Source organism: Pipistrellus kuhlii, unplaced genomic scaffold (genome assembly GCF_014108245.1).
Source record: "Pipistrellus kuhlii isolate mPipKuh1 unplaced genomic scaffold, mPipKuh1.p scaffold_m20_p_8, whole genome shotgun sequence".
NCBI classification, from domain to species: Eukaryota; Metazoa; Chordata; class Mammalia; order Chiroptera; family Vespertilionidae; genus Pipistrellus; species Pipistrellus kuhlii.
In genome coordinates, this window is record NW_023425584.1 from 28820034 (window position 1) to 28842483 (window position 22450).

At 40.3% G+C, this 22450-nt stretch overlaps 1 protein-coding gene and 1 pseudogene across 12 annotated transcripts; one reads left to right on the top strand and one right to left on the bottom strand.

Annotated features, from left to right (window-relative positions):
* Positions 1 to 1333: 1333 nt before the first annotated feature.
* Positions 1334 to 18736, bottom strand: LOC118711487 (F-box/LRR-repeat protein 21). 12 transcript variants are annotated; one of them, XM_045576635.1, is made up of 10 exons: positions 18606 to 18736; positions 18190 to 18263; positions 16935 to 17131; positions 16049 to 16200; positions 14391 to 14486; positions 11555 to 11599; positions 9909 to 10275; positions 9334 to 9456; positions 4087 to 4258; positions 1334 to 3471 (listed from the first exon to the last, which is right to left on the bottom strand). In XM_045576635.1, the coding sequence occupies exons 5-10, from the start codon at positions 14471 to 14473 to the stop codon at positions 2828 to 2830; spliced, it is 1434 nt and encodes a 477-aa protein (XP_045432591.1). In that variant the 5' UTR covers positions 14474 to 14486; positions 16049 to 16200; positions 16935 to 17131; positions 18190 to 18263; positions 18606 to 18736; the 3' UTR covers positions 1334 to 2827. The 12 variants fall into 12 exon arrangements, with proteins under 12 accessions (XP_045432591.1, XP_045432592.1, XP_045432594.1 ...); XM_045576636.1 differs by having other exon boundaries at positions 18190 to 18245; positions 18606 to 18720; XM_045576642.1 differs by having other exon boundaries at positions 1335 to 3471; positions 11555 to 11561; positions 14464 to 14484; positions 16048 to 16200.
* Positions 18737 to 19618: 882 nt separating this feature from the next.
* LOC118710663 lies at positions 19619 to 20634 on the top strand (annotated as a pseudogene).
* The last annotated feature ends 1816 nt before the right edge of the window (positions 20635 to 22450 follow it).

Here is a 22450-nt window from a genome sequence, read left to right on the forward strand (position 1 = left end):
CTTACAGAACTCAGTGACAATGAATGTGGCCCAGTGGTTAGGATGTATGCATAAGCAGTCTCTAAATAAAGGAATGTAAAATGTGCTATTTCTTATCCCATTGTATTCTGATTTCCTAATATTTGAATTTTTTTTATAACAGAAGATTGTTGCAGAGTAGCTGGAAGCTCCATCCACTTGCTCCCAACCCCAGAGCAGATTGCAGCTAAACCGCAGAGAAATCAGTTCAAAAATCAGTTGAAGAGTCGCTGATCTAAAATATTGAGAGCAGAGAACACAGGAAAGACAGGAGAAGTTGCAGAGAGAGTGAGGCCCTTGTGCAATACCTCGATATTCCCACAAAGTACAGTTCTATGGGGGGAGGAGAGCAGCTCAGGGCAGGGACATTCAAGGTGCAGGACCCAAGGAAGACCCAGTCTCTGGAGGCCCCACCCGCTGGGCTACTTGGGGCTCTGCCCTGAAGAACTTCAGTCAAACTGCTGAGAGCCCAGCAGGGACAGTGACTTGGCTTGCACCAGAGAAACTCCCAGGAGGTGTGGGGCCAGCACATCAAGTGGCCAGCTTCAGACAACATTAGAGCAAAATCCAGCAAGCTCCACAATCAGCAGATACAAAGGGTGAACTGACATCTGTATAACAGTTGGCATGACATGGTGATATGATCGGGGTTGAGCCTCACAGTCAGCTAACCCAAGGGCTAAGCCCACCCAAAAACAGAAATCAAGACCTAATTACAACAGGAGGGCACACGTTACCCACACAAGAGACATTCCTAGAGTACCCAGATCAGAAGATCAAGGAGACTATACCACTAGGTCCCACAAGACATTACAGAAGGCCACCCCACCAGGACTGGGAGTCGTAGCAGTTCTATCCAATACACAGAAATGAGCACAAACAGCAAAAATGGGGAAACAAACAGGCCCCAAATGAAAGAACAGGAGGACTCTTCAGAAAAGGAGCTAAATAAAATGAAGGCAAAACAACTTATCAGAAACAGACTACAAAGTAATGGTTTTAAGAATCCTCAACAGCATGAAACAGGACATAGAAATCATGAAAAAAACAACACCTCACAACAACAACCACCCAACCAGAAATGAAAAATAACATATCTGAAATAAGGAATACATTGGAAGAAATAAGCAGAGGCTTGAATCAGCGAATTAGAAGACAAGGGGAATAAGTCAATCAGAGCAGCAAATCTAATGATCAAAATAAATTGACTAACAAAATGGAACCAGAGGCATGGATACATGGAAAAGACTGAGAGATCTTAGAAGGGAAAGGGATAGGGAGTTGGAAGAGATTAACCAAAGAATATATACCCATATATGCATAATCCATGGGCACAGCCAATAATGTGGTGAAGACCTGGAATGGGGCAGGGGCTGGGTCCGGGGCTTAGGTGGAGGGGAGAGTGAATGGGGGACATCTATAGTAATGTTAACAATATGTTTTCCTGAATATTTAATACTATTCAAAACTGGAAAATAATAAACACATTTCTAATTTCCTTTCTAATTTTATTTCTTAAAATTAAATATTAGATTTGGGGGGAACAAGTTTGAAAAAGAAAGTACTTAAGTAAAATGTACTGAGTGGCTATTATGGTGCTAAATATTATGCTGGGAACACAACAGTGAATAAAACCCAATAGTGATCTTACACTGTGAAGTATTGTAGAATAAGCAGATAATCATACAAGTAAATGGCAAATTGCAATAGTGATCACACCACATGGAAAGCCACAGAGTGCCGAGAGTTACAAAGATTTCCCTGAGGAAAAGATATCTAAAGGAAAGATGTGAGGGAGCAAAGAGAGTGATGAAAGCAGAAATACAATAATTATAAGTACCAACGCTTTCTGACTAAAGGGTGCAAGGCAGTCTTAAGGACCTGAAAGGGAATGGGAGCAAAAGGGCAAGGGGCAGTTTGGTGGGAAGAAAATGAGAGCAAATATGGAGAAGCCAGGTCTTGTAGTATCGTGTGGGTCATTTTAAAGGTATATGTGTATATGTCTTTATCCTAAAGTTAATACATAGCCATTAAGGAGTTTTGCTGTGTTAACTGCTTAGATTATAAGATCAATGTGCAAAGGATTTGGCATCGTTTCAGACACATAGTAATAGATCAGTAAACATTGATTCCCTCCCAGACACTCTGTAAAATTTACCTTTTAACTCAGTAGTGTATTTAATCAATTAACACAGTATCTTCATAAAATGAATTAATATTATTTCACTTTGGTTTATTATCAACTTTCTCCCAAGTTAATGTAATAAAGTAGAATTCCAAGTGTATTGGAAATTTAAAGTTATTTATTAAATCATAATGTGATCTTACATAGTACTAAAAATGAAGTATAATTAAGTCAGCCTCTATATCTATATTTTGATTTTACTTAGGCTTTAATACTAAATATTTTATAAAATATATTAAAATTAATATGAAACAAGTAAAATAATACAAAGTTAAAGTTGTAAATGGCATAATTTAAGGGATCCTAAGCTCAGTATTATAAATTTACTTAGCAAGGTAAAATATTCCTTCAAAGAAGGCGAAAAAGCTTACCTAGAAACTAGTTTTTAGAATATCAACTATCTAACCACATCACAGTCTCTGTGTCCCTTACTACAAATTCTGGCTTCTCAAATTCCTTGTATTTTTTTCCAGTGTTTCTGCCGCAACCTATTAAGACAATTCACAAACGATGAAATGTTTTACCTAAAATATTTCAGCAACGCATCTTAAAGTGTACATGTGCATAGACTGAAAGAAGCTCATCTTACTGAGTAAAAAGTAGTTAAGAATCTTGGGTTGTCAATTACCAGATGGGCATGACCTCAGGGAACCATATCCTCCCCAGGTGTTTGGAGACTTCCGTGTGGATTTCATCAAGGCCATAGTTGCCATCAGGGATCAAAACCTCCTCCATTATCGACAGCTGGGTCAGCCTTCGCCCACACTGTCTTACACACTCAACGAGGGCGCTGCAGCTAACTTCACATTCACTGAGGCCCAAGGCTGTTAAGTTTTTACAGTGTTTAGCAATACAAATAAGTTCATCGTCAAGAGTCTGAAGACCATTGGCACACACCACTAACTCAACGAGTCGTGGGCAGTTAAGGCCGACCCGTCCTAGAACTGCTTTGCTTACTGAACGACCAAAATAAAGGTGAGTAACAGGGGTTTCTTCTTTGAAGAATGTCTCAAATTCCTCTTCGTATAAAAAGAAGTACATAACAATATTAACTCCAGGGGAGTGTTTAATAAGTGCATCCCAACTTTGTTTTTTAATAGAATAAAATTCAATCTGTCCAGGATTTTCACTCACAACATCAATGCGAAGATGCTCAAGGTTAACATGAGTCTCACTTGAAAGTGCCAGGAGAAGTTCATCGCTTAGCATGTAATAATTCAATGCCAGTTCTTTAAGGCCTTGACAGTGATCAGCTACACAAAGGATTCCTGTGGGAAATGGGGAAAAATCTTAAGAACGAAGATAAAAAAAAAGAAAAAAAGAAAACAGATCATACTAACATTTTTGTCAATTTAATTTATTATTAGTCATTATTTACTAAAATAGCCAAGATATACTTAATTATATATATGCAATACACACTGAGTGGCCAGATTATTATGATCTCTGAACATATAATAATTTGGCCAATTAGTGTATATCCTATATAATAAAAGGCTAATATGCAAATTGTCCCCTCGACCAGGGTTTGACCAGCAGGCAGGCTGGCCAACTGCCCACGTCCCCTCCCCCTGGCCAGGCCTGCCAAACCCCACCCATGCACAAATTCATGCACTGGGCCTCTAATACACACACACACACACACACACGCACAGTGGACAGATTATAATGCATTCAGAGATCATAACAATCTGACCACTCAGTGTATAACTATAACTCTTAGCAGAAGCAATTGAAGCTATCTCTAGCTTATAGATTAAGATTCTCTTGAAAAAAGTTTAATAAATTATGTTTCAAAAGCATGTGGTCTTCAATAAGAAATTGCATTGTTACTATTACTATAATAAAAAAAATCATGCAAGCTTAAAAAAAATATAACCCACCATCAGATGAAACATGAGGACAGCTACTCATTTTTAGGAGTCTTAAAGTATCACTGTTATTGGCCACAAGAATCTTCAGTGAGGGGTCATCCACTGGTGTGCCTTCGATTTTGATTGATGACAATGATTTTGAGTTGACAAAAACAACTGTAAGTGCTGACACAAAATGAGACTTGCACAGCAATAAGAAAAAAATTATGAGAACATTATTTTAAGATCTACGGCTTCAATCAAATAATTCATTAAAACTATTACATCAACATACGCTAATAATAGTATAATAAAATCCATCAACATGTTACTGTTTGTCATAACATTAGACAATAAAAGACATTTTTATAACAAAGTGTAGTTTTTAAAATATTTTTATAATTCACTAGAGGCCCAGTGCACGAAATTTGTGCATTGGTGGAGTCTGGAGTGGATAGAGTGTCCCTCAGCCCAATCTGTACCCTTTCCAATCTGGGAACCCTCGAGGAATGTCCGACGGCCCGTTTAGGCCCAACCCTACCATTTTTTAGACCAGGATCAGGCCTAAACGGGCAGTCGGACATCCCTCTCACAATCCAGGACTGCTGGCTCCCAACTTCTTGCCTGCCTGCCTGCCTTCCTGATTTCCCCTAAGTGCTTCTGCCTGCCAGACTGATCAACCCCTAACCACTCCCTGCCAACCTGATTGACCCTAACTGCCCTCCCCTGCCAGCCTCATCGCTTCTAACTGCTTTCCCCTGCTTGTCTGGTCACCCCAGCCAACTGCCCTCCTCTGCATACTGGTCCCCCACATTGCCCTCCCCTGTAGGCCTGGTCCCCCCCAACTGCTCTTCCCTGCAGGCCTGATCATTCCCAACTTCCCTCCCTTGCAGGTCTGGTTACCCCCAACTTCCCTCTCCTGAAGGCCTGGGCCTCCTCCCCACACCCCCAACTGCCCTTCCATGCAGGCTCTGTTGACCCCAACTTCCCTCCTCTGTCAGCCTGGTCATCCCTAACTGCCCTCCCCTACTGGCCTGATTGCCCACAACTGCCCTCCCTTGCAGGCCTGGTCCCTCCCAACTGCCCTCCCTTGCTGGCCATCTTGTGGCAGCCATCTTGTGTGTTGGAGTGACAGTCAATCTGCATATTACTCTTTTATTAGATATTATAGAGGCCTGGTGCACGGGTTGGGGCCAGCTGGCTTACCTGAAGGGTGTCCTGGATTAGGGTGGGGGTTCCCTTGGGACGTGGGGTGGCCTGGGTGAGGGGCCTGTGGTGGTTTACAGGCCAGCTATGCCCTCCAGCGACCCAAGCATAAGTGAGGGCCGGCTGAAAGCAGGTATCTGGAATTTATTTATCTTCTGTAATTCAAATTTTGTAGTCTTGAGTGGAGGCCAGGGAAGGCCAGGGCAGGCAGAAAGCTTGGCTTCCTCTATCACTGGGGATAACTCAAGCCTCTGGCTGATTCCAGCTCTGGATGCCATCATCTTGGTTGGGATTTACTTATTTTCTATAATTGAAATTTTATAGCCTTGAGCGGAGGTCAGGGCCAGCCAGGAAGCTTGGCTTCCTTCATCACCAGGGGCAATCCAAGCCTCCTGCTCACTCCAGTTCCATGGTGGCCGCCATCTTATTTGGGTTAATTTGCATACTCTTTCTGATTGGCTAGTGGGCTTAGAGGAGTGATGGTCAAGTTGCATGTCTCTCTTTTATTAGTGTAGATCAGTATTCCCCAAAGTGTGATACGTGTACCCTCAGGGGTACGGGAAGAGTTTGGTGAGGGTACACATTATACCAGAGTTTGGTGGGGATATACACTGCACCATGCTTAGCTACGCCTAATACATCCATTTTTATTTTATTTTTTGACGAGGGATACTCAGCGTTACGAAAATTATAGAAGGGGTACACATATGTCAAAAGTTTGGGAAACACTGGTGTAAATAAATGGAACGGTGAGAAAGGAAGAAGTTTCAAAGATTTCATAAATATGTCTTTCAATTATTTCAATCTTAAGGACTAGTTTTCAATATTAAAAGGATATAATTATGTATATTATAGTCTGCCAGCCAAATCTAGTCCACAGTCTGTTATTGAATAGCTCATGAGTTAAGAATGGTTTTTACATTTTTAAATAATTGAAAAAAAATGTTCTGAAGGCTATTTCATGACATGTGAAAATTATAGAAACTCTTTCAGTGTCCATAACTAGCTACTGTAACACAGCTATGCTGTTTTAAGTATGTATTGTGTTTGTTGGCTTTCACACTATGCTAGATAAGAGTTGATAGCACTGCAGCAGTAGGGTTGTAGCAAAACTGTGTGAGCCTAAGGTATTTACTATCTGTAACTGTTCAACCCTTGCCCTAGAAGAAATATAATTATCTGGTTTATTCACTCCTATATATCCTGAACCTAAAGTAGTACCTGGCATATAGTAGAAGGTCAACAAATATTTGTTGATGAATAAATCAATAAATTATGCCATTCTTTAGGGACATGTTTTTTGCTGGCCAATTAAAAATATGTTTTAAAACTTTCTGTTTTGAATATTGACAAACTCAAGCTTATTTATTGCTTGAGCTCAAAATGCATGGAGTTTCACAAGTTTTCAGATCTAGTATTTTTGGACATGGGTAGAAAGTCTGGAAACCATATCTAGACATGATCATTTTTTTCTTTTTCAAAATCTATTTGGATTTACCAAAGGTTCTATTGTCCTTTTAGAATGATCAAATTGGTTGCAAATCATAATTTATTTATAAGAAAACTTATTGACTTACATTAATTGTTAAGTGATGTACACATTTTTAAACAGTGGATGACTAGACGTCTTTGTGAAATTTGATGATGCCAAAAATTGTTAGAGAAACCTAAGTACATCACTCCTTTTTGTTAAGAAATAAAAGGACTCCCACACACTTTAATCAACTCTCAGTGGACTCTGGAAGTCCTGAAGGACACAGTTAAGCATTAGAGTACAGGTTTCCCCTGTTTTCAAAAGTTTGCTTTCCACCACTTCACTTTTACAAAAGACCTACGTTAGTGCTGTTTTCACGAACTGAAAGAAATCCAGAGTATTTCACTTACGTGAAAGGCAACAAGGAAAAGTAATGTTCAGCATCTGTTGGGCAGCGAGTCGTAGAGTCAGCGTGCACCTGCCAAGCTCCTTCTCCAGGAGCCACACAGCCTGTCAGCTAAGCTGCCACAGCTTTGACCTGCGTCATTTTAATGTGTTTTTGCGCATTTGTTAGTAAGATGCGACCTGAGGTAATAGCTTCTTCACTTTATGACATTTTGGCTTAAAAAAGATGTTATAGGCAAGCTCTGCTTTTGGATAGCAGGGGAAACCTGTCCAAATGTTATTACAGCAACAATATATTCTTTTAGCCCTTCTTATGCCTAGCAAAATGCTATATTTTATCTTATTTTCCCTTAGTTTACAAAAGAAAAACGGAGGCTTAGAGAGTTGCACAACAGCCCGAGGAGCCACAGAGCTCATTTTACTGCAGAGGCAGAGGTTGACATGAAGCCCGCTCACAGCCGAGGCCTCTCTCCGGTGTCAGCATCAGCTTACCTAGAAGTGGGCTCTTGATGCTGATAAGTGTAACATGAGAGACAGCTTAGAATGTAAGAATTTTAGGCTCCTCTGATCCATAGTTTATAAACAAGAAAATAACTATTTAGAAGTAGTACATTTTCATCTGATTAATTATATTACTCTAATCCCCAAATGACCCATTTCCCCCCCAGGACATCTCTTAAAAAGATAAACAAGCTAGCAGAAATGCCTGCTAAGAGAGCCATGACCTAGTTTATGAGGAAGAAGATGTTACTATTCTTCTACCCTCTTCTGTAGAAAAGTCTCCGTTAGCCAGTTTTACTGACAATCATTATTTATTTATTTATATTTTTATTGATTTTTTACAGAGAGGAAAAGAGAGGGATAGACAGTTAGAAACATAAATGAGAGAGAATCATCAATCAGCTGCCTCTTGCACACCCCCTACTGGGGATGTGCCTGCAACCAAGGTACATGTGCCCTTGACCTGAATTGAACCTGGGACCTTTCAGTCCGCAGGCCGATGCTCTATCCATTGAGCTAAACCGGTTTCGGCTGACAACCATAAGTTAGTGCTCATTATGTATCAGGCACTATCCTAAGTCTGGGTTTATAATGGTAAACAAACAAATTAGAATCTCTGCCTTCAAAAGTGTATGATTTTAGACTGGGAGAAGAGAAAAAATATGTTAAATAAGTACGGTGTTTTCAAGTACTGACAAATGATACAAAAACACTAAAATGTTGTAATAGAGAATAGCTGGAGGAGTGGGTTTGTTTTAGCAAGTGGTCTCGAGGCAGGCCTCTCTGAGGAGGTGGCATTCAAGCTGAAGCCTGGATGGAGAGAAGACAGACCCTGGTCTTTGTGGCAGAGATTGCTGGTGGCTTCTAACAACCATTCAGCCTTTCTTCTTTGGTAATCTAGTCCCAATGTTTAGCTGGACACATTGCCACCGAGCTAAAAGACTCTCCCAGCCTCCCAGAAATCTGGTGTGGCCGGCCACTGGGCTAAATCCTGGCCTAGGAGACAAACAGAAGCATCACGTGGTATATGCCTAGTCTCCCTGGAAAGGAGAGGGCATACCCTTCTTCCCCCTTGCTCCCATCAGCTGTCTAGAATAAGGACATGATGGCTGGGGCTCAGAACGCCGTCTTCGACATTGAAAACGAAGAAGTGCCTTGGAGAGAAGGAGCGCCTGGGTTCCGAACAGCTTAACACCAGCTGTGGACTGTCTCACCCAGGGATTTCTTTAACGTACGAGAAATAAACTTCAGTCACGTGTTTTAAGCCGCGGTTGTTCTGGAATGTCTACTACACAGACTCAAAAGTCATCCTAATAAATATAGTTTATTTAGTCAGATATTATATTGTCCCACCTCCAAAGAGAGATTCTAGAGTGACAGGGAAGATACCCACTTACTGGCCTTATATGCCCCATATTCAAAGAAGTAAGCAAGCACTGGAAAAATCCTATCATTAATTTCATATTAATAATATTTACTGGGGAAACAATGACTAAAATATACCTAAAATATACCTACATGAAACCATGAATAAGCTATTTCAGCAAAGAACAAGTGCTAGTCAACAGAAAATGGCTTTAAATAATTCTTTGAATAGAAGCAGAATATTGTCTGTTTTTAGGAAAAGAATCCTTTCTGCCAGTTTGACAAGAATTTTAGTAGAGCCTACAAAAAAAGTATAGCATCTTTACCTTTGACATATTCATAAAACTTGGCTTGGCTGTTGAAATCAAGCCCAAGGTCTGGATAGAACAATTTACCAGCTGAGACAGTATATCACAGGCAGCTTCTGCTGATTCAGTACTACTGTCAACCTACAAAGACAACGGTAATCTTAATCTCATGAAGGTCAAATGAATTAGAAAGTGACAGACAAATAGTTATTTAATAGGACTCATTTGCAAAACTGTATTTAGCCTTCAAGCTATAAAGTAAATTAGTATTTTTTTCTTAATACAAAATGTCTCATATAAAAAAGTAAGAAATAGAGATTATGGAAAATTAACTTTCTAAGCACTTCACACTTTCAAAACTTATACAATCACCTGAATTTGAATTTTAATGCCCAGGTGAAGGAAACTCAAATTTAAGTTATTCAATTATAGCTCAAGTTCTACATCTCACTCTCTGCAAATAACCATAGAAAAACAGGAATAAGTTGAGATAAAATTCTGCAAAATTCACTCACTGCTTAACATAAGAATCTAGGTATTAAAAATATTGGTAAAATATGTCCTGGTTTCAATGTAAAGCTTATTTTTCTTACCTTAAAGCTCACATACTGGAGATGGGTAGCATGCTTTTTAATAATCTGCTGAATGAGATCAGGATGAGTGGACTTAAAATACGAAGTAGCTGGCTGAGTCAGTTCAAATTCAAACTTTCTCCAAAGGTCAGGAATATGAAAAACTTCATTCCATCTCCTACAGACAGAAGATGCCCGGGCCCGATCTATTAAAGGAAGATACTGAAAAATGTGTAATACCACATGATGAGGCAAACTCCCCCAGTCTGCAAGAGCCGTGTACATATGAGTCTGGCTGAGAGAAGAGTAGAATCCAAGTTTTGACTGTTTCATTACTGGTGACGACTGGATAATTTTATTCACGACAGATAAATTGCTCCTCTTCATTCTGTAAACATTAAAAAGCATTACGTGGTCATTTTTCCACACTCTGATTATATGTTTGTGTTCTAATTGCATAGAATAACGGTTTAAAACAGTGAAAAAACAGTTTAAGACTATTTTAAAAGTAATCTTCCATTTTCATGCATTGGTAAGTACCGCTCTATGCTGGGGGTTCAGAGATCAATAAGAGAGAAGCTGTTCTCAAAGAGCTGTGGCCAAATGGCAAAATGCTGTGACAAATGCTATCACTGAAAGTGGAGCAAGTAGCAAGGCAAGGAAGCTATATATTATAGTTGAGTTTGTATGTGGGAGGGGGTCGCTGGGGAGGCTCCAGAGAGGAAATGTTCAAGAAAACTGTGTAAGTCCCTTATTATCTGTGTAAGTGTTCTTATTATCTCCAACACAGAAGGAAGCATCACATCACAATTATGCTAAAAACTCCTGGGGACACTAGGGAATAGTAAAACACAATTAAAAGCATAGAAGATGAGCCCCAGATCTGCCACTTACTAATCATGTGACCTCGTCTGAGAAAATTAACTTCAGCCTCAGTCTCCTCATTTGAAAAGCAGGGAGAACAACAGTACCAACGTGGAAGGTTGTGAGAATTAGAGCATATTAAGTGCCAACACATAGTAAGTGCTCAGTAAATGTTGCAGTTGTTGTTACAATATTTTAAATTGTCCAATGCATTCTTCTGAACCAATTTCATTAAGTTGAAGCACAATTCTAATAAAAAGTCAAATGATCTGTTACAATTTTCCAATGATACCCAGGACACAAGAGCTCTGGAGAAACTGGCCACGGCAGGGACAACGTCTGTGTAAGCAACACACCTGACTGTTGTGTTGTTTACACAGACTTTAGCAAAGGAAAGAGCATTCTTCTCCAACAGAAAGAAATGATAAACCTCCAGCTATTAGCTTGAAATACAACTAAGTTGCAACAAATTTCAGGTCCAGATATACCCAAGTACATTGGGTTATCTTGTACATATTCTTACATAAAAATCCAAAGTATTTTACATATACAATTATTTGAGAGGCAAAATAATGGTCAGAGTAATTTTGAACATTAACTTTGGTCGACTATTCAATCCTCTTTTCACCCTTGATTGCCATAAATGTATATGTGGAAGATTCAGTGTCATAATTAAAACATACCTTTAAATCTAATGAAATAGTTATTTGATATGTAAATATCTCTGTCTTGTGAGTCACTCTGTCTGATATGAAACATTTCTTAATCACAACATAGAGTTGGATCCCACAAGCAGGACTGACCTAGTCACTGGACAAAATGAAAGGTCATCTTTCGGGTTTGGGAAACTGAAATGGAAAGCAAAAATAGTTGCAAAGCTATGTGTCTTAATCATCAGGCAAAAGTGCTACCACATACATTTTAATCTGACTAAAATCACATGCATGATGGAGAACTGGTCCAACAATACAATGCAGAATATATGAAACTGCTGACATCAATAATTCAAAGCATATGCTATTTGAAAGGGCTGATCTATTCTTTAATGCTAATTTTCTAAAATAAAATATGATTGCCCAGGGAAGGTAAAGGAACCAACACTGGATTCTACTAGGTGTACCGGTTAATAATGGTGGATTTTGTAATAAAAGAAAATAAGATAATTTCAAGAGAATCATCAAAAGTTCTTTATTCAAAGTAATGTCCATCACTAGCTATGCATTTCCCCATCTTTCAGGTAATTTGTGGATACATTCCTATAGAACTTTTCTTGTTCTGAGGCAAACCATTCAGGGACCCAATTTTCCACTTCCTTGTACGTTTTGAAGTGCTGCTCAGAAAGTGCGTGTGCCATCGATTGGATTAAGTGGTAATCTGAAGGAGCAAGGTCTGGTGAATAGAGTAGTTGGGTTAATACTTCCCAGGCAAGATCTTTTAACTTGTCTTTAACTGGTTTTGAAGTGTGTGATAGTGCATTATCATGAAGCAAAATTTCTTGGCCGTGTCTTCCGGCACATTCTGGTCATTTCACAATCAAAGCATGGTTGAAATTGATTATTTGTTGTTGATAGTGATCAGTATTAACAGTTTCACTTGGTTTTAGCAGCTCATAATACACCACACTTTCCTGATCCCACCAAATGCAGAGCATTGTCTTCTTTCTGAAGCAATTTGGCCTTGCAGTCGATGTTGATGGTTGACCTGGATCAACCCATGATTTTGTGCATTTGGGATTCTCAAAATAAATCCACTTTGCATTGCCAGTCACAATTCGATGCAAAAAAGACTTTCGTGCCATTGAAGCAACATTTACTGATGACTTTTTAGGTTTCCATTTGTTTTTCATTCAGTTGATGTGGCACCCATTTTCCTTCCTTTAAAATCTTTCTCATTGCTTGTAAATGATTGGATATTGTTTGCTGAGCAACGTTTAATCTTTCTGGAAGTTGTTTTTGAGTTTGACACACATCTTCATCCAATAATGGTTGTAATTGTTGGTCTTCAAACTTTTGGGGTTGACCTGGACATTCTTTGTCTTTCACATCGAAATCATCCCTTTTAAAGCGTTTAAACCAGCGCTCACAAGTATCTTGAGATGGAGCATGCTCACCATAAGCTTCCTAAAGTATATGATAACATTTTCTTCAAAATAAGGTAATGAATTAAAACTTCCTGCAAATACTCTTCTTTTTTTTGCATGAAATTCAACATTTTTACATGTAAAAATACCTACAATGTTAGCACCTTCAGCAAATTTGACATATGAAGTTTTGAAGCTTGCTATCAATACAACAAAATAGCATACATATCAAATTGCATATATATCAACATGTGTGTAACTCTGTATATTGAAAAAATTTGCATTATTAACTGGTACACATAGTAAACCTAATGTAGAGCACATTTATTGACATTTTGCTTGTGAATCTTTTATTTGGTAGCCTATAAAATAAAATTTCACTAAGATATTACCAAAAAACTCATCTTTAATACATTTCCTCACTAGCAAAGCAATGAAGCAAAAAAATAAAACAGAGACTTTTTAAAAATGCCAGGTTAAAAAAATCACCTTGCAATTCTAGACAAAGCAATAGTGCTATATATTAAACCTGACCATGTATAATATGAATTGATTATTAAAATTGCTTATTTAGTGAAATCATTAAATAGCCAATTCACTGATAGAATCACCATAACTAAGGGATATTATATACCAACTAGAGGCCAGTGCATGAAATTTGTGCATTTGGGGGGGGGGGGGTAATGGTCCCTCAGCCCAGCCTACACCCTCTCCAATCTAGGACCCTTTGAGAGATGTCCAACTGCCCATCCCTCTTGCAATCTAGGACTGCTGGCTCCCAACCGCTCACCTGCCTGCCTGCTTGATTGCCCCTAACTACTCTCACCTGCCAGCTTGGTCACCCTAACTGCCCTCCCCTGCCAGCCTGGTCATCCCTAACTGTCCTCCCCTACAAACCTGATCACTCCCAACTGCCCTCCCCTGCTGGTGCGATAACCCCTAACTGCCCTCCCCTGCTGGCCTGGTTGACCCCAACTGTTCTCCTCTGCAGACCTAGTTGACCCTAACTGTTTTCCCCTGAAGGCCTGGTCACCCTTAATTGCCCTCCCCTGCTGGCCTGGTCCCCCCCAACTGCCCTCCCCTGCTGGCCTGGTCCTCCCCAACTGCCCTCCCTTGCTGGCCTGATCACCCACAACTGCCCTCCCCTGCAGGCCTGGGTCCCCCCTCAACTGTCCTCCCTTGCAAGCCTGGTCTCCTCCAAATGCCCTCCTCTGCTGGCCATCTTGTGGCGACCATCTTGTGTCTACATGGGGGCAGCCATCTTGTGTGTTGGAGTGATGGTCAATTTGCATATTACTCTTCTATGAAATAGGATAATTCTATTAAAAATAACATTTGAATTTTTTCATGTGTACATTAGTTTTCAGAACATAAAACTCATCCACAAACTATATAAGTCATTAAAATAATTTATAACAATGAGTGTCAGTAAACTACATTTTAGAATGCAAAACAAATTATCTTTCTTAGCTTGGAAATGATATATAAATTGCAGCCTACACATATATGACCATTTTTAGAAATCAATCATTTATTTCTCAAATGATCAATTTTCTTACCTAAAGGAGGCTTGCAGGTTACAGTTCACTTGGGATAAATGAAATGAAGTAACTGCTCCCATGGGGTACTCACCAACATCCATTTGATTTCACTTCCTAAGTTGGCAAAATACCATAAAAACACATTCATCAGAATGTATAAGAAGAAATCCAATAATTTTGATGCTTAGGATATTTATACTATATATCATTGTATATATTGCATGTTTTTGTTAGAAAATTGTTGATTATAAACTATTTTCTTTTTCTACTCAGAAGGAAGCCTGTCTATTAAAAAAATCAAAAACAAAAAACAAAAACTACTAGCCTGCTTAGTGGAAATACTGCAACACTTGCCAGGAATTACACTTGAAGCTCTACTAAAATAGAAGGTAGATTAAACAGTAAGATGGCTTTGAAATTCACATTTTAATAGATAAGTATGGAGAGATACTTCAAAAAATTTAAGTAGTCCATAATTAGTTAATAACCTACATAAATTGTTCAGTTCTGGTTTTAGCAGCAATTATTACCACTACAAATGTAATAATTAAGGAGATATAACTTTTATTACTTACTATTCCCATATAAATATAATTTGACTAGTTTGCTATTAACATACGCTTCTGTGATTTTTAAATTTTCCACTTATACTGAAAGATACAATTGATTCATTTTAAAAAATATATATTTTATTGACTTTACACAGAGAGGAATTGAGAGGGATAGAGAGTTAGAAACGTCGATGAGAGAAATACATCAACCAGCTGCCTCTTGCACACCCTCCACTGGGGATGTGCCCACAACCAAGGTACGTGTCCTTGACCGGAATCGAACCCGGGACCTTTCAGTCTGCAGGCCAACGCTCTATCCACTGAGCCAAACCGGTTTTGGCCAATTGATTCATTTTTAATTGATTTATTCATATTCTTTTTGAGGTTTGGCCAATTGTAGGCACAGCGACTTGTTAGAGTTAGGAGCGATTTATGGATATGGAAGAAAATAATAACTGTTCTATATCATGATAAAACTCACTGCCTTGGCATCATGAATAAATGTCATAAAGTAAAAAAAAAAAAATGCATCTTATTACTTTTGTGAGCCAAATTAAACTACAAGGGAGATGGAGGAAACAACCTAATATGGAACTAAAAACTTATCTTCAATCTCTGTTGTCTACTACCAGCCAGCTCTCAGCCTCTCTCTGAATCCCACTCCTAAAATAGAGCTTTGGAGGACAGGTAGGGAGAATGTATTAGACACCAGGATCCACAATTTGATTTCCCTCACTACCATCTGTTCTACTATTATCTAATCATTATTTTCCAGACAATAGGAAGGTAGGCTCTCTCTCCTTTACATTCCAACCCAGAAACAGGAAGACAGGAGCTATCAGGCTCACATCTAAAGGAACATCACAAGTAAGAGAAAGACAAATTGATTGAATTCCCCTAAGAAGCAGATGACACAATTTTATTTACTGCAGAAAAATTTCTATTGAGTTATCAAGCTGGCTACTTTTGTGTTTTCAGGCCATTCTTTATGCTAGAAAATAATAAAGTAATCTGGTTACGGTATATAAATAGGAAATAACTACCTAAGACCCATAAGAAGGCGGCATGCAAGTACCTATCTCAAATCAGTTCACTGGAGTTTTCAGCATCAGATGAGCTATGTACCTGGTTGCTGAAGGAACTCGATTGCAGCTTCAGAGTCACTATCGGGACCTGGGAGGCTGGTAGAAGACAAAACCAGAATACAGGATCCCATCAAGTGATAAGCCATACTTCCAAAAAGGGAGAGATGAGCAAGCTTGATCTTTAGCACAATTCTGGAGTACAAAACAGGTTTATTAGCATTGGGGAGAGTGTAATGATAACTCAAAGTCCATTTAAGAGGCTTCAGTAACCACCCTAACCCAATTTTCTTTTTTGATATGTTTACTAATTTGGTGGATCAGGTGGCCACGTAACTCAGATCCTCTAAAAGAAAGAAGTCTCCCACACTATATGTGTATGTATGTAGACAGATATAGACGTAAATGTAGATACATAAATATCAGAGAGGAGAGAGGAAAAGAGGAGATGGAGAAGGGGAGAGAGGGAGAGGAGGAGAGGGAGAAAGGAGGAGGAAGGGAGAAAGAAGGAGGAAGGGAGGGAGGGAGGGAGAAAGGGAGGAAGGGAGGGAAGGAAACATCAATGATGAGAATCACTGATTGCCTCCTGCGTACCCTTACTGGGGATCAAGCCTGCAACCCAGAAATGTGCCCTGATGGGGAATGGAACCGTGACCTCCTGGTTCATAGGTCGACGCTCAACCACTGAGCCACATTGGCTGGGCTCCCACAGTATTCTTGAGGGGAAGATAGTCAAAGACATTAGAACACTAAAAACACTCAAAGCCAAGCTAGTGTCAGCAATGGAAGCAACTATCTTCTGTACCTCCCAGGTTTTTCCAAACTGGTTAAATGCATACCCAGAAAGGACTTTTAGGTTCCAAGTTTTCAATTATCACAACACTAGAAATGCTGTATAAATACTACAGATAATAAAGATTCAAAATTACCTAAAAGGCTAGACCAATCTGTTAGAAGCAGCAAGATGAAGTTGAAGAGGAATTAGCAAATGTCCTTTCAGTTACTTTCTAAAGTGGCACTCTGTGAAGTCAGATTGCTGTCACCACAGGATGATGGTCTCTGCAACGGAGTCTGAGATCCCAGTTATTGGTACAATGACAAGGGAGATGTGGCCTGGACAGGAAAGCTGAAAATTTTTTCCAAAATACAGCTCTAAAATGCACAGCTTTCTCAAACACCTCCTCCCACCAAATAGAACCCAAGCAGAGAGCAAAACTCAATTTTTTAGGAATGTTGTCAAAATGTTTACTTTCTTGGCAGCCCACATCACCTCAAGTTCCCTTCTAAATCTAAAATCTATGTGATAAAAAAAGGTCCCAGTCAAATGATAGTATCATCAAGATTTCTACAAGACAAAGGATAGGTATTTGTGTCAAATAAATCTTTCCTAAAGCAGTGATTGCCAGCTATTTGGTGTTTTCACTTTTTATCAGTGATTTGGCAATTTTCTATACTCTCAAAAGTCTCTGTGATATAAAGATATTTTTATTTTTAAAAACCTTGAATCTTAGGTATGTTTGCTTTCATGTGAAAAGCTGAAGTTTTGAAAATATATGTTAATTCAAAACACCTTGTGAGATGCAGAGAACAGTTATGCAGAAAGTGAATTGGGCAACGTGTTAAAAATCCCTGCATGGCAGCTGTTTCCACTGTCTCCGGCCTCTGGAGGGGAAACGGGAGTGGATGCCCAGGCTCTGGACCAGGAAGCCCTGTAAATGGGGAGTCCCCACTTAGAGAAGGGTAGACTAGGGGACCTGACAATTAGCGCAAACGATTCAGGAAAGCATTTGGCAACGTTTGTCTGAAAGAAAATAATCCTAATTCAGTCTACTTCATATTTTGGAGAACATTTCTGGACACACGTGTCAAAGACAAAAACAAGTACATCTTAAAGGGTATAGACTCTTCCAACTCCTAGGCCAGCCACCATATAGGTGTAGTTACTGTATAGCTGTCAGTCTGTGACAGAGGGAAAGAGACAGCGGGACATATGCATTTCTCTGTGGCGAGTATAAACTCTCTTACAGGATCGATCGTCCTGCAAACTTGAGCACTTGGAAAGGTCGAGTTAAAGCCCCCGCGAGTCTCCGTTATCCCTCATCCAGGAACGACACAGGCTCCCAACATCAACAGATGCACGTCTGGGAGAGGGGTTAGGGTGCAGACAATCCTTTCGGAGCTTACCCTCCAAAGATGAGCAAAATGACCGAATCCAGGGACCGCGGGGTCCCGTGCTCGCCCTGCAGAGAAAAACCACCCTGAGGAAACAAGAACAGAATTGAGGCTGTAAAAGGCCGCCGGACCTCAGGGACCTCAGGACCTCAGGGACAGTCTAACGCAGGGGGTGGGGGAACGAGAGTGGGGAGTTTGCAAGGCGACCTTGGTCTCCAGCGGGGAGAGAGTGGGGGAAGGGGGTCGCTCCTCGCGGGTCTCCTCCCTCCTCCCCCTCGGGCAGCTAGGATACCAGGTCACGCCTTCCAGTTCCCCCAGAAAACGCGCGCTGGCCGCGGGCACCTCTGCGTCTTTAAATCCCTGCCGGCCGGAGGCACGACTCGGTTCCGGCCCTGCCCGCAGCTCCCTCGGTCAGCCGGGGCGCATACCTCCAAGTCCACCGCGACCCCAGAGGGAAAGGCTCCCTTCGTACATGTAATCACGTGTTTCTGCTTCGGCCAGAGTTTCAAGGCCGGGCTGCGGCTGCCGAGCGGAGGGCAGCGCTCCACGGCATCCTCCGCCCACGGCCCCGCCCACGGCCCCGCCCCAGCCCGCCACGCATGCGCACAGCTCCATTTTCCGAGAGGGACGGGGCGCCAGGGCGGCCCCTAGTGGTGGATGAGTGGAAGGATTTCTACCTCTTGGTCTTCACCTAATTCCCACAACCTGCGAAGTCGAACAGATGGCCAACTTCGCCAAACGTTCAAGAATTAACCGTTCTGGTTTCTAAAACTTAACCTCCCCAGAAAATGCACCCCTTTATTAATAAGCGCTTTAAAGAAACTTTAAAAAAATATCAAAGACGATAACAGCTCAGCATTAAATATGCATATGTCACCTCCCTGTTCTTTGCCACATGTGCTGCTAGTCTTTACACTCTCCTTTTGAAGAGCACGTGCTCTTCAAGACAAAATTCAGTTTATCAATTTGTTCTTTTATGGGTTCCAATGCCAAATCTAATAAATCTCTGCCTAAGACGTGTTCAGAATGATTTTCTCCAATAGTGTTTATAATTTTAGTTATTATATGTAGGTGTAGATTCATTTAACTTTTGTGTGTGGTTCAAGGCATGATTCAATGTTCACTTTTTTTTTAATCCTCACCGGAGGATATTTTTTCCATTGATTTTTAGAGAGAGTGGAAGAGAGAGGGAAAGACAGAGTGAAATATCAATGTAAGAGAAACACATTAATTTGTTGCCTTCCACACACACCTGGACTGGGTTGGGGGAGGAGCCTGTAACCGAAGTAGGAGGTACCAGCCCTTGACACACACACACACACACACACACACACACACACACACCCTTCACCCACTCTTTGGTCAGCAGGCCTGATGCTCTATCCACTGAGCCAAACCAGCTAGGGCAAATGTCACTTTTTTACTCTTTGCTCAACAGACGGTGTCTTCCTGTGCAGTGCCAGCTGCAACCCTGAGATACAATGGTGAAGGTTAGAGTGAACAGATTTGGCTATATTGGGCACCTGGACACTAGGGCTGCTTTTAACTCCAGCAAAGTGGGTGTTGTCACCATTAATAACCCATTCATTGACATCAATTACATGGCCTACATGCTCCAGCGTAATTCTACTAATGGCAAGTTCAAAGGCACAGTCCAGGCTGAGAACTAAAAATCTATTTCCATATTCCAGGAGAGAGATCACCCCAACATTAAATGGGATAAAACTAGTGCTGAATATATTGTGGAGTCCACTGCTGGTATCTTCACTGCCTTAGAGAAGGCTGGGGGTCACTTGGAGAGTGGAGCCAAGAATGGGCAGAGATGATACCCTTTGTGGTCCACATAACTTCCAAGGAGATGATACCCCAGTGTTTATGATGGGTTTGAACCATGACATATATGGCAACCCCTTCAAGATTATCAGCAATGCCACCAACTGTTTGGACCTCCTGGCCAAGGTCATCCATGACAACATTGGCATCATGACCACAGTCCATTCTATCACTGACATCCAGAAGACCATAGATGGTCCTTCTGGGAAATCTGTGGCATGATGTCCAAGGGGCAGCCCAGAAAATCATCCCTGCCTCTACTGGAGCTGCCAAGACTGTCAGCAAGGTCTTCCCTGAGTTGAATGCGAAGCTCACTAGCACGGCCTTCCATATCTCCGCCCCCAGTGTGTTGGTTGTGGATCTAACCTGCTGCCTGGAGAAAGTTGCCAAATATAATGACATCAAGGAAGTAGGACAGATCGAGAGCCCTTTTTAGGGCAACTTAGGCTGTTCTAAGGACTAGGCTGTCTCCTATCAGTGACACCCACTCCTTTATCTGCGATGCTGGGGCTGGCATTGCCCTCAGTTAACCACTTTGTCCAGCTCATTTCCTGGTAATACAATGAATTTGGCTATAACAACAGGGTGGTGGACTTTATGGTCCACATAACTTCCAAGGAGTGAGAGCCCCTGGACCACCAGCCCCAGCAAGAAGAAAAGGGGCTCTCAGATACTGGGGAATCCTGCCCCTAAGTCAATCCCCAAACACACTGAGAATCCCCTGACCTCCAGTTTTCATCCTAGCCCCCCTGAAGAAGAGGAAGGGCTTAGGAAGCCCTGCTTTGTCTTGCACCATCAAGACAAGTTCACTGTACCCACCTAAAATAAGTAAATAAAAAGGAACTACTTGACTTTACTGAAAAATTAAAGCTATGCATTTTAAAATCACAGATGCCAACAAGTGTGTTTCTAAATGTGGAAAAACTTGCTGCTGTTGGCACCATATTCAAACACAGTATGAAGTCCCCCATAAACAGGGGGGATTATGAAATAAGCATTTCTAAATGGGTCAGGGTTAGTCATCACTGACAACATTGATTCAAAGCCATTACCCTGTTTTGAAGAGTGAATGAAGTCAAGGGGATTGCGTAGAGATTTTGTTAACTCTGTGTTCTATCTGATGTAAGACAGCCTTGTCTTGCACAGCCCTGTGGTTCCGAACTTACATTATTTCTTAAAACAGAAAAGAAAAATGATTTTTAATCTGTTGCTTTTCACTTAACGCTTTTCTAGTCAAAGCTTTATAGTGCATTGCCATTAAAATAAAATTTAACATTGAATTGTGTTTTTTAACTTTGTAGATTACCTTGTTTTTAAAAGCTGTAACTCAATTTTACAAATACACTTTGTTTTAAAAGAAAGAAGTTAATTTATTGCCATGTTTAAAGATCTCATAGACATATGTTGTTAATCTAGAGATAGTTTTCGACAGTTGTTTTATTTTTGAAAGGCAAGGCCCTGTGTGGATTGTCAGGACAAGTCTGGGATCATTGAGAAAAACAGGATCAGTCATTTGAAATCATTTAATAAAAGTAGGTTAGTAGGTCAAAGCTGTCCTGATGATCCATCATTTTTAAGGGCATTTCAAAAAGTAGTCATTAGCAAATACAAAAATTTCTTAGTCTTTTGAACAAAAAAGAAAAATGTAACACTGAAATAGTTTCTTTATAAAGAGCAATAAACTCGTTACTAAATTTTGATTTCCTTGTTTATGGAAAGTTTCCCTAAGTTAATTCCAAATCTTTGAAAAATGACATATCTTGAGATTTAAAATTAGGATAGCAGTAGTTTAACTTACTGGACTTAGAAATCCAAAGGGAATTTTTTAAAAAAATAATAATTATTGATCAACTTAAGGAATATGCTGTATTGCCACGAGACCATAAAGTAGAACAATTGTCAGTGGGAATAGGAAAAAAAAAAAAAACTATAATATTTAATGGAAGAAATATTTAAAATGCCACATCATAGCAGGGGTCTGCCAGCAAACACACCAGTCAAATACCCAAACAGAAGTGGGGCAGCTCTTTGTTACAAATTATGAAGGAGACATTGACAAAGCAAGCTCAAAGACATCAGCAAGGCTTGTCAGGCGATGACAATGATAACCAATCCAGGACAAAGAACAGTGCAAAAATACAAACATCCGTGCAACACAGCTAGGTACTCGAGTCAATAATGTTCACTACAGCTCACATCACCACTGAACATACACACACCTGCAGCAAGGTTTGTGGGTGGTAGTGTTAATTACAGTTATGACAAGAGCAGAAGTTAACACAGAGCACAGCATGTCTGGTTTATATAGTAGTTTCCTGTATGGACTCCATGTATGGAGGGAAATTATAAAGCTCAACATTTGAAGAATTCCGTCTTCAAATCTTTCCTGTGAGTCTTATTTGAGCCTCTGAAAAAAATGGATATGCAAAACATTATCCTA